The following is a 12,302-nucleotide window of genomic DNA, read 5'->3' on the forward strand; positions in this document are numbered from 1 at the left end:
AAAAAAAAAAAAAAAAAGAAAGAAAAAAAAGACCTTTCTTGCAAAATTGCTAAAGAGGAAGAGACTACACTACAGCCTGTGGCATGATGTGTGATTGTTTGAATCTGTCATTTACTCTCAACATGGATAAAAGTATAATCAGAGACAGTAGAGAAACCGAGGCACTTCATTTCCGATTATTTCCTATATCCGTGTCATGTGGCTTTCTCCACCTTCCCGCCCCTTTAGGAGACCAGAAGCAGGTCTGAGTTTATTCATTCCAATGGGCGAAGTGAACGAGATCACAGATTATCACAGATTCTTTCACTCCATAGTCACCGAAACAAATTTTGGACCCATTTTTTCACAAGCCTCACGTCTTCAAAATATTCTGGCATCAAAATGACATTTTTGCTTTTTTACACCTGCCTCTGTCTCGGTGCCATACTCGAGAGATCTGTCAACTGCCGACATCGTTTGCCAACCGATAACCAGATGTTTAGATGGACCAGAGTTATTTTTGGATTGACTTACTTAGATGTGAAACCATGGATGTTTCATTGCTTAACAATTGCTAAAACAGATTATTAACCTATTAAATTGACATGACTTTGTACTGGGCTGATCAGATGTCGTTAGTAGATTAAAAAAAAATATATATTTTTTTTTTCAATTTGTACTATATGCGTGTTGTATTGTCTATTGTTGTATTCTGTTGGCAGGGACAAGTAATCCATAAATTATGATATTATGGCTGGTGAGCCAGTTGTGGCCTGCGGGCCTCCAGTGTGCTGTCCCGTGTGGTGTGTACTGTGGTGGTGGGTTACTCACCCACATGCCAGAGCGGCAGGATAATCGGATTAAGGGAGCACTCTGCTATCAACCGACCCACACCTAAAACACAAAACAGATATTTTATCTCACTGAGCTTCTGAAACAGAATCATTTCAACACTGAAAACTGACATGCAGGCAAAGTGCAAAGGGTCAATATACAGGATTGTATCAGTAAGTTATAAACAACGTTCATCTTTCAAGTGTGATCTACTGTTTTCTTACTGTATGTGTTCAATATGTGCAGTATTATACTGTAAGTTGTCATTACAGTGGCACAAACTTGCACCGTGCTTACCCCATTTTAGTCGTATAAATTCTTCAGTCATGTTGATTTTGCCTGTTTAAAAAAAGAACAAGACAGAAGTGCTTATTTTCCACTATAATAAAAACTAAATAAAAAACAGAAAAAGCTGTGAGCAGGAAGGTTAACATACCCTCTGGAAAAATGTGCACCCATTCTCCTCTGTTCAGTTTCTCCAGAACAAAATCCATACCTTTCTGGTAAACACCATCACCTAAAGACAACACAATGGTTCATTCAACAGACAGTAATACAAAGTTGGGGGATAATGAAACAACTGTGCAACACTCACCTCTGCAGACAGGAACACACTTTCCACGGCTGAAGAATCTAGAGTGCAGCTCTCTTGTGAAGCAGATGTCAGATGCTGCTGGGGTCCTGTCCAGTCACAAGCAGGTAATTATTCATTATCCAAAATAACAAAAAAACAAAACAAAACAAAATCAAACAATTTTCTACTATTTCTGAGTGATAGCGTTGTAGAAATTATAAAACTCACCACCGCATCTTGTTGAAGTTCCACAAATGTCTGAGCTTCAGAACACCTGCCACAAAACACGCACAATTATTTCTGATGTTGCCGACTGACTCATGTGATTTTAAATTGTGGGTCTGTCCTTACCCCAAATATGTGGGTCATCCATACAAGACTGGTGATTGCACAGAGTGATGAGGGGCGTGTCAGAGGGTCTCTGGTCAATCAGGTTCAACAAAACCTCGTGGTTGTGGACTGTCAAGCAGTTCATGTACTCTGAAGATATAGAGATTGGGAGGGAGAGAGAGAAAATGAGAATCAGTGAGCTGAGAAAAAGGCTGGAAACCTGAGTTAGAGAGTGAGAATATTCTTGTAGCTATTTGGCGTATTGGTAATGTGTTGGTGTGTGTGCTCACATATACCAACTTACTGGTCCAGAAGTAGGAATAGGAGCCCACCATGCCCATGATCAGTGAGCTGGAGATCCTCCATGCCAACGCAGGGCATTGTGGGAATGGCCATCTGACCTCCAGGGGCATCACAGCTCTCCACAGACACTACATCCACACACATTAACCTGACACAACCCAAACACAACAACAAACAGCCAGAGGAAAACTTAACACAAGGCTGAAATTGTTTTTTTTTTCTTATAAGCAGGTTAATTTCTTGTGTGCTCTGTATTTAAAAATAATGACACCAAAGTCATAGATGTCTTCACAGTTACCTTGCCTAACAGAGAGCCTGGGTTCAACTGTTGCTGTTGCTCTGTCGCTCAGTGTCTGACTAGCTCATGTAACAGGGTTTAGTCTGCTCCTGAATATACAGTTTACAATAACCTCATAAACCTCTCTTTGAGATGTTGCATATGTTCTGGACATATAAAAGCCCCATCACCCCTCCTACATAAGGGCAAGACCCTCAGACTGAAAGAGACACAAGTTATTTTGAATCTTTTCACTCGTTTTGCATCTTTTTAATTGTTTTTTTATTTATGTGGTCACTTTGCTTCTTTTTGTAGTCATTTTGAGTCAAATCATGTCTGCTTTGTGTCATTTTACCTTTGTGTGGTTAGTTTGTCTCTTTTTAGTTGTTTTTTGTGTCTACTTTTTCTTTTGGCTCTTTTCAGTTGTTTTTTGGGGTCTATTTTCTATTCATTATATGTCAAGTCACACCCATTTTGTGTTTCTTTAAATTCCTCTGTGGTTGTTTTCCTTGTTTACGTGGTTTGTGTCTCCTTTTGGTTCTATGATTGTTCTGGTTCAACACCGGGCCCCCTGACCCCTTGGGCCCTTGGAACTGTACCTTGTAACAACAGCTACTAACAATTAGTTACTTTATCCATTTATCTGTAAATTATTTTTATATCATTTATCATTTGGTTTTTCAAATGAAAGAAAAATAATTAAAAATGCCTGTTTCAAATTTCCCATAGAGCAAAATGCCTAATTCAAATGTCTTGTTTTCCTTGACTAAGATAACCAGTTTATTCTCATAGAAAACGATCAAATATTCATATCTGAGAAGTTGGAACAGGTAAATTTTCATAATATTTACTTAAAAAACTGAAATGAATAATGTATGATTAAACACAAATGTGCAATTTACATTTACCTGGGTACTTTACTTAAGTATATTTGTCAAGTATCTGTACTTTACTTGAGTATTATTCATTTTGGAAACTTATAATTTTTACTCCACTACACTTAAAAGACAAATTTGACTCCACTACACTTCTATGAAGTACTCATTACTTTGAAGCAGCTTTTATTCAGTGAATGAATTTTGTTTTATTTTGAAAATATGATAGACCATATGCTTTGTTTGTTACAGGAGAAAAAACAATCACAGGCAATACACTGTCAGTCATGTTGAACTCAGCTCGTTCTGAACCAGTCTCCTAATGATGGCTACGTTAGATAAACATGAGGCAGAAGATTCTTCTTAAACTTTTAGAAATAAAGAAAGATTCATTTACTTTTAAATGAGTGCTGTGTTTACCACGACCAAACTTCATCACTGACTTAAAAAAAAAAGAAATAAGATAATTACACTGGGTGTCCTTTTTCCTTTTGTTGATACACTTGTGTTTTTATGGTTAATTCTATAGACACTGCATTAAATCCTACAAGCTTTTTATTCTACGTGTTTTACAGTCAGTTGTCGCTTCAGTAGATTGTTTCAGATTTATTAGGTTCTGTAAATGTGGCACAGGACAAATTTTACTTTTAAATACTTAAATATTTTTAAAAGCCAAGCTCTCCAGTACTTTGACTACAAGTAAAACTTTGACTGAACAACTTTCATTTGTATTGAGAAATATTTGACCAGGAGGATCTATACTGTGACTCGAGTAATGAAGCTTTGTGTTTTTGTCCACCTCTGCTCAGGGCTATGCAGCATGTGAGAGCATAGTTCAACCTGAATCCCTTATTTCAATCAGCTGTTGTTAAACCCAAACATCTAATCTGTTACTATGTTTTCACCCGAGTCTCAGGTCAAAATATTCAGGGTAATGTACAACAGCTAGCTGGCATTAGCCTGTTAGCCAAAGTTCACTCAGCTCGGAGAGACATATAACGTTTAGCCTGTAAAAAAAAAAAAAATTATAAACCGGTTTATACAGGCGTGAGCAGCCGTTTTTAGCTTTACCGTCACTCAGTAGCTGCACTGACACAAGTCAATGAACGGCTATCTGCTGCTTCTCTGGTCTCTGTGGTCGAAATTAGCCAACTAACGGTTCTTTTACCTACTTTAACGTACTTTAACAAACATATAACATGTTGTGTAGCTCTACGAAGCCGTATTTAATACATTTAAAAATATTAATAACTTGGGAACTGAATAAAAAACAACAACATGGGGTTAAACACTTACCTCAACTTCACCTTTCTCTTGCTGACAGTTTGATGGTCACTGACACCGGAACTGAAAGCTAGTCGCATCGAATTCTGGGTACTGTAGTCTTCAGAAATTGTGTCGTTTAGCTTACTATCTTCAGATGTTTTGTATGTATCTAGCGCCCTTTGCTCTTCACTTTATGCTGACGAGTTAAAGCTTCATATATACTGATATGTTTAGTCCCCAACCCGCTCCGTGTTGAGCAATGTGGATTTATGGGTAATGGAGGCTGTGAATTAGGCCAAAGGTTAAGCGCCTCTATGTAAAGCTCCTGTTCCTCGTTTGAGTTTCCCTTTATGGAGAATTCACCTGGAATAACTTTAGCTTGACTGGTGATGAGTTTTGCACAGAATATATATATCACACAGGATTTTGTTGGAGATTTGCCATCTCACACAGCAGATACTTACTTAGACTAATACAACACTAGATAGAAATATTGCCCCTTTCTTTTTTCTTTTCTGCACACCTGCAGATTTGCCCTCAGTAATCCCAATGTAAATTTTTTGATCAATAAAGATCACTATGACCTTGCTGCTTGGATCTAGGGTAAATCAGGGTTGGTTTGGCCCACTAGGTAGTGAAAATGAGCTGTGATGCCCACTTGAGTCCCTCAAAATCCTCTTTTCAACGTCTTTATACTGTAAGTATTGATGTCTTACTGATTTTAGGCTTTCTATGTAATCTTTATTTTATTTTATGTTATTATTTATTATTATTCCACCTCATTTTACATTAATGTCTTTAATGTTTTTCATTTTACATCAATGTTTTTAATATGTTTTTATGTTCATTTTATGTTTTCAGGTGATGCACTGGATACATGCCATGTGTTTGTTGTAAGGCACTTTGTGCTATATTTCTTGTATGAAAGGTGCTATACAAATAAAGTTGATTATTATTATTATTATTATTATTAATAAGCATAATGTTTCCTCCGCAAGACAGGGCCTAAAGATTTGTTAACAGCGGACACACTATTTATATTGCAAATTGCAAATTCTTTAATCAAACACTTTATTCACAAAGCTTATAAAACTCCCCCGTGCCTGTACATAGGCCAAACAAACCCACTCACCCCCAGATAAATTCACACTGACTTTTGGAAGAGCTTATAGATTAAAAACATATTTAAATCCTTATTAAACTAAATGGGTCCAAACTTATTATCTGACATTTTACAAACATCATAATTAGTTTGTAAGAAAAGTGAGAATATTAACAAACACTCTATATCTCAAAATCATACATTCGTAAATGTGTGTACACATTATACCACTGCTCACAAAAAGTGAGGATAAAATCATGGTTACAAAGAATGACAATTAAAATAATTAATTTGTAAAATTAAATGTAAAAATACATTTAAGTATACAAAAATTCCTTACATTTCACCATCCATGAAATGTACGAATTAACAGACGCAACTCAGAAGAGAGCTTTGTCTCTGCAACAGGCTGGTCCAGACTGGCGGCCAGTTATAGACAAACTGGCTTATCTCACCAACTGGGTGCAAGCATGTTTAATCCCTTTAGTGCCACCTCAAATCCTAGAAAACAGGCCTGAGAGAGAGAGAGGAAGAAGAAAGAAACATCGTATTTCAGTAAAGAAAAAAAAGTCAGATGATGGTGTTTGCCTGTAGTTATCAGGAAGTATAAATATAATAATAAGAGTATAATATGAGAGCAATGTAAGAGGTCAGAATTACTGCGTTGGCAGGGAAGGCTCTTAGAAAGACAGCGTTAAATCCCTTATAGAGAGCTTTAGGTCCTTCTTCTCGCAGCAGTGTTCTCAGGACGTCAACCAGACCTCTGTACTTCCCATCTGCAGCTACACACACACACACACACACACACACACACACACACACACACACACAAACACACACACAAAGTTACAGGAGAGAAAATGTTCTCTTTTGCAATTGATGTGTGTATGATAGTTTTTATCAATGGGCCATAACAGTTAACTGCATTTTCTGTGTATTCTCTAACATGTTTTCTAGCAGAGGTAGATGGATGAGATTTAAGGTTTTATCGTCAAAATTTGGACACCAGTTTGATCCCAGTTGTGCACCTACAGCGGACAGAGTGCCACATGGGCAAAGTAGGATTTTACCCAGAGCTGTTTCGCCCTGCTTCTAGTCATTATGCTAAGCTAAGCTAACAGGCTGCCAGCTGCAGTTCCATATGTAACGGACAGATAGGAGCAAAGGTGTAGCATACAGGAAGGACGCTCCTATACTTTTTTTCTCCAAGTGATGAAATAAAATATCTACAGTTCACATAATTCAATTGAAATATATAAACATTCAAAGTGCTTGAAGATCCGATAATCACTAAAGCGTATGTCATGTAGAGAGCTAATAAAAACAAATGAATGTTCAAAGTTGTCATATTGACATTTAAGGTGTATTGGGTGATTTTCAAGTGTCATGTTTCAAAAGCCTATTCCTCAAACTGTTGAGCTGCTCCTTAAACTAAGTTTCTCCATGTACAATAGAATGCAGCACAGGAGGTTTGAGTACATAGTCTTACTAATCTTATGCTGACTCTGGCTCTAACCTGTCTGGAAGTTTGATTTGAGGACATCTGGAGGAAGAGCGATCGTCCAGTTTAATATTCCTGCTACACCACCGGCCAGGAGGATGTTGGGAGTGCTGATCTGAGACACACTAAACACAAAAACACACACAGATGCACATACAATCAAGGTGAAAGATCTTTGTACTTGTACTTTATAAATGTCTTCACTGTATCCATGGTTACTCACCTTTGACCCTCAGGTGTCAGGAAGTTTTTGAGGTATTCGTATGTCAGGAAGTACAGACCATTAGAAGGCACATCTAACAGACAGAGGAACAGAAGGGCAACATGTGAGGCTGTAAATCCATGGTGGCCTTTGGATTCAACAATCACACAATGCTTTCATTTATCAAGGCTTTTACACACACACACACACACACACACACACACACACACACACCACAGCTAAGTGTACCTCTGATGAGAGTAAGCACAGTCCCTTTGTAGACACTGCGGATCCCCTGCTCCTTATAGAGCCTGACTGCACAGTCAAGTGGACCTGCATACCTTGACCTACCACTGCTAGCCTGCACCTGGAAAACATACGTCAATATTTTTAGTTAAACTGAAACGTGCATTAAGGGGCCTCACTGTGGTGCAGTGGTTAGCACTGTCGCCTCAAAGCGAAAAGGTTCTGGGTTCTGGGTAGAGTTGTTCTCCGTGCCTGCGTGGCTTCACTCCGGGAACTCCTGCTTCCTCCCACATTCATAAAACATACACATAAGGTTAATTGATCTAAAGTCTAAATCTAAAGTGCCCATAGCTGTCGGAATATATCAGCCCTGTGATTGACGGGGAACTGTCTGTCGCCCAATGTCAGGTGGGATACACACCGCGATCCTATAAAGATAAGATAAAATGAATAATGGATGGATGACACATGCATTAACTGTTCTTTTTGGCCACTTGGGGGCCACTGACTTCTCATCGCCTTTTAAGTTGATATGTCGAACCTACCGGTGAATCTAAGTCCAGTATTCCCTCTCTTTTATCTCTGTATTTGGTCTCCACCAACTCCTGAGGGAGACATCTGGCTCTCTAGCTGTTAAATTCATTGGAATAAAACAGTTCTTTGACTCAATTTATAAATAAACACCCAGTGCAGGAAAAAAACAAACATTAATCTGAAATAATCAGTCACACATGCATGTGTACATGTGTTATGTTAAGAAGAATCATGAAAATCTATGTGTTAAAAAAGACAAAGAGGAAGTCAAAGGTACATGTGTGTTGTGATAATGCAAGTCCAACACATTACCTGCAGTAAACATTTGATCCTCTCTCCTGGAGCCACAATCACTGTAGTGAAGACCCCTGCCAGACAGCCTGACAGGAAGATCTGAGTGTGCCTGCACAGAATAGAATAGAATAGAATAGAATAGAATAGAAGAGAAGAGAACAGAAGAGAAGAGAATAGAATAGAGTTTGTTTCAGAGAGCTGACGGAAGATACAGAGTCAGGTGATAATTCTCTGTCACTTGATCCACTGTTTAGATAAGCTTTTAAAGATGCTTTTGATGTTTACCATCTAAGTTTGTGGGTTAGCATGCCAATTAGCACTAAACACAAGGTACAACTGAGGGTGGTGGATGTGCCATTGGTTTTACAGGTATCTCACCATAAAACAAACTACTGGATAAATAAAATTTTAACCTGATAAGGTTTTAGCTGAAAAGTCAAGAGGGTCATCAAAGTTGCCACAGTGCATCCTTACGGGAGTATGAATGTGTGTATCAAATTTCATGTCAATCCATCCAGTAACTGTCGAGATATTTCACTATGAACCACAAATGTGAGCCTCATGGTGGTGCTAGAGGAAAAGTCGAAGGATCACCAAAGTCAATAAGATTCATCATCTAGGCTGAATGTACGTATATAGAAAATTCCATAGCAATCCATCCAATAGTTGGAAAGGGAGAAAGGAAGCTGAAGGAAGAATAACTTTCAAAATGTCCTCTCCCTCCAGTAAAATGTACAAACAAATCTACATGGAGCATCACCAGGCAGGGGAAGTGAATGCAGTTTTGACAAACACCAGGACTAGAGCTAGAGATAGAAGAGAGCAGTGGTCTCCAGCACGTGTGACATTGGTACATACTGTACATATATATATAGAGAGAGAGGCAGATGGGGTCAAAATGAAAGGAGCTAATAACAACAACAGGGTCGGTGGGAGGTGGCAGGGTAATATGAGGAAGGGGGTGTAGAGGGGGTGTGTTGCTGCAAATAAGCGAATGGTAGCAGTGGGCAGGGCAACAGAAAAATGCTTATATATAGAGCTCATATTCCAGGTATTACCATCACGCTGTAGAGACACTTTCAAGCAAACAACTCTGTGTGTGTGTGACTGTGTGAGTGTGTTGTTTTACTAACGTCAGAGGTTTGTCAGGATCTGTCTGCTGGAGCTGTTTCCCCAGACCGAAGCCAAAGAAACTGATGGCCATCATAGGAGCCACGCCCGCCAGGGGAGCCCCCATGCCTTTATATAGGCCAAGGATACCCTACACACATGCACAGAAAAAAAAACAATTTGAGCATAAAAACACCTGAGTGGAAATGGAAGAATTGGAATAAGAGTCAAAATATTTTAAAAAGTTTTGGTGTGATAAAAACTAAATGTGACAAAGTGCAATGGAAACAGACTTGGCGAATAAATGACGACGAACATGAAACATGATTTAAACGTCACTCGTCACTTCCAATGAAAAGATCAGTTCTGTTTAGAGCGAGAAGACTGTAACCTTTTTTGATTTTTTGGACTTTGACTTCTGCGATTGTGTGTGTGTGTGTGTGTGTGTGTGTGTGTGTGTGTGTTTGTGTGTGTGTATGTGTTGACCTCTTTGGACACAGTCTTGCGGAAGCAGTCATATGTTCCTGTGTAGAGCACATACTGCGTGCAGGAGGCTTTGGGCTGCGTCTGAAGCCTCACCTGAAGAACAGAGTTTAATTAGAAAGGTGAGCCACCCACACACACACACACACACACACACACACACACACACACACACACACACACACACACAAACACACACACACACAGAGCTCTGACCATGAATTTCGGAAGGGAGGATTGTTAAGAAAGCGCTACAAGATAAGGGAAACACCCATCAATGTCTGATGATTGATAAACAAACAGGGTGGTTACAATGTGTGTGTCTGACAGCTCCTGTGAGAATCAGATACAACTTACTCACATTTGGCATTTAGTTAAATTACTCCAACATAAAATGGACAATCAGTAGCTTAACAAAAGGTCACTGTGTAATGCACCACCTGAAACATTGATGTATATATACTTTATTTAATCAGGAAGTAACATTGAGATCAAGATCTCATTTACAAATGAGACTTGAGTACAAAAAAATAAAATTGATAACAAAAAAGTATTAATAGCAGAAATACACATGAGGACACGTTTATATAAACAGCATTGCATTTCTGTATTGGTGTATAAAGCAGCATCAGGTGAAGGCAGGTTACATTCACTAAAGAACTACTTAGTAAACACACTAGCAGCTGTTTAAGGCTCCAATAAATATTAATTAATTGCTTTTGTTTCTCTGGCATATTTTGTCCCTTATCTTAATGTTTTCCATATTTGCAATCTTGGCTTAGCATGTTAACATTGGTTACATTTGTAAATTCCTTATATGCCATGGGATGGCATGCACCCTGTTAGTGTTGGCCCCCCTTGAGAACCAGACAACAGCCAGTGTATGAGTAAAGAGGTGGAAAGTTTTGCTATGAATAGAAAGGTGTCACAATCACCCCCCCACACCACCTTAAAACCTTTCCTCTCACCTCTCTTTCCTCCACCTCCATTCAAACACAGCGCTTGGCTGTTGGTTTGGTAAGAATTTGATGTTCTGCTCAGAGACACTTTAGCGGGGCAGAGGAACCTGTGGCCTCCAGCTGAAGGACAGTCTCTTTACCAAACAACAGAGCTGTATTTTTTCTCATGGTTATTAGAGATAAAATGATTAATTGATTAGTCGATCAACAGGAAAATTAAGTATTTTGACAGGTAAATCATTTAAGTCATCTAAAATTCTCTGGTTCCAGCTTCTGAAATGTGAGGATTCAATGCTTTTCTCAGAAAATCCATCTGCAACTATTTGATAATTAGTCATTTAAGTAATTTTTCAAGAAGAAAATTTACTTTTTTTTCTCTGTTTAATATAAGTGTAAACTGTATATCTTTGGGGTTTGGAGAAAACTGAAGCTATCACTTTGAGATCTGGGAAAAACAATTTATTGATTAATCAAGAAAATGTTCAGCAGATTACTGTAGTGTAATTAACAGAAGTCAAAACTCATGGTCAGACCTGTAAAAGTTCATTGTAGGGTCCCTTCTTTATTAAATTATAAACCTGATGAGGTGAACATCTGGGTCAACATGTACATTTTACATTTTCTGTGAACCTTTTTGTATCCTGTTGATTGTCTGTATCATGATAGCCTGTAAATTCTGATTGTGTGGACCTGTACCACTGGCTGCAGTGTTATTACATCTGTCAGTTCATTAATGAGAATTTCTCAATCAAAAATGTGATGAATTTTCAGGTTGAAGCTTCTCAATTGTGAGGATTCAATGTTTGGCCGTGTTTTGGACTGTGGCTCCACATACATATCAGCAAATCACCTCAGGACTCAGGGGAATTATAATTGTAATTATAATTATAATTACAATTATATAGCATAATAAAATGTTACTTGCAGCCCTGCTCTGCATTTCTGTCTTATAACCTATCTCATACTACTATGCCACACACAACTCTACAGCCTCATTCCTCCGTCTTTCTTGTAGCAGCCACATGGCCTTGGTGACATTTTAAGCTGATTTATCAATAATCCCCTCAACACCTTGATCACTGACTTTTTCTGTGTGAACTAAACAAACCCCAGAATAAAATGTACAGAACTGCTATAAAAGAAAGGAAATTAGGATCACAGAAGCATTTTAGTGAAACCCTCTAAAAATGATGATTGAACTTCTTTTAAGAACAGGTCGCCTTGCAGCCTATATAAACCACATTTTGCTCAACAGTCACTCACCTTGATGGTGTCCAGCGGGTGTCCGGCCAGCAGCAGACAGGCTCCGCCGACTCCCCCAGCCACGAAGTTCTTGAGCGGCGAAACTCTTGGCTCTTCCCCCATCCTCTTCCCGCATGGCCAGAGCAGGCGAACCGGGCCACTGATCTCTTCACACCGCTCCCAGACAGCCC

General features: G+C 38.7%; 2 protein-coding genes across 3 annotated transcripts in view; both read right to left on the reverse strand.

Moving 5' to 3' along the window:
* The window catches only part of tafazzin (tafazzin, phospholipid-lysophospholipid transacylase), an 8,044-nt gene extending 3,379 nt beyond the window's left edge, over positions 1-4,665 (reverse strand). Inside the window, exons 1-8 of one of the 2 annotated variants that reach the window (XM_023431142.2) lie at positions 4,469-4,665; positions 2,022-2,168; positions 1,739-1,867; positions 1,616-1,661; positions 1,409-1,494; positions 1,250-1,330; positions 1,111-1,152; positions 811-873 (exon numbers count right to left, since the gene is read on the reverse strand). In XM_023431142.2, the coding sequence (XP_023286910.1) occupies positions 811-873; positions 1,111-1,152; positions 1,250-1,330; positions 1,409-1,494; positions 1,616-1,661; positions 1,739-1,867; positions 2,022-2,130 (556 nt within the window). In that variant the 5' untranslated portion in view covers positions 2,131-2,168; positions 4,469-4,665. The remainder of the gene's footprint in view (positions 1-810; positions 874-1,110; positions 1,153-1,249; positions 1,331-1,408; positions 1,495-1,615; positions 1,662-1,738; positions 1,868-2,021; positions 2,169-4,468) is intronic. The other variant, XM_023431141.2, reaches the window with a different exon arrangement.
* An 827-nt stretch (positions 4,666-5,492) lies between these two features.
* Positions 5,493-12,296, reverse strand: LOC111673371 (mitochondrial carnitine/acylcarnitine carrier protein). The gene is made up of 9 exons (XM_023431136.2): positions 12,133-12,296; positions 9,914-10,006; positions 9,451-9,578; positions 8,336-8,426; positions 7,493-7,610; positions 7,265-7,337; positions 7,057-7,166; positions 6,201-6,322; positions 5,493-6,054 (listed from the first exon to the last, which is right to left on the reverse strand). Exons 1-9 carry the CDS (start codon positions 12,232-12,234, stop codon positions 5,992-5,994), a joined length of 900 nt encoding a protein of 299 aa, XP_023286904.1. The 5' UTR covers positions 12,235-12,296; the 3' UTR covers positions 5,493-5,991.
* Between the last annotated feature and the right edge of the window lie 6 nt (positions 12,297-12,302).

Source organism: Seriola lalandi, unplaced genomic scaffold, assembly GCF_002814215.2.
Source record: "Seriola lalandi dorsalis isolate HSWRI2012SDOR001 ecotype SW California unplaced genomic scaffold, Sedor1 jcf7180002054917, whole genome shotgun sequence".
Taxonomy (NCBI): Eukaryota; Metazoa; Chordata; class Actinopteri; order Carangiformes; family Carangidae; genus Seriola; species Seriola lalandi.

What these genes read in the sequence shown, in the direction of transcription:
- LOC111673371 (XM_023431136.2), bottom strand. Translation starts at nt 12,234, where the DNA reads ATGGGGGAAGAGCCAAGAGTTTCGCCGCTCAAGAACTTCGTGGCTGGG. An exon ending in GCAAGACTGTGTCCAAAGAG is followed by an intron (nt 9,579 to 9,913) that starts GTCAACACATAC and finishes GCATGTGTGTAG; the next exon opens with GGTATCCTTGGCCTATATAA. An exon ending in TGTGCTTACTCTCATCAGAG is followed by an intron (nt 7,338 to 7,492) that starts GTACACTTAGCT and finishes TCTGTCTGTTAG; the next exon opens with ATGTGCCTTCTAATGGTCTG.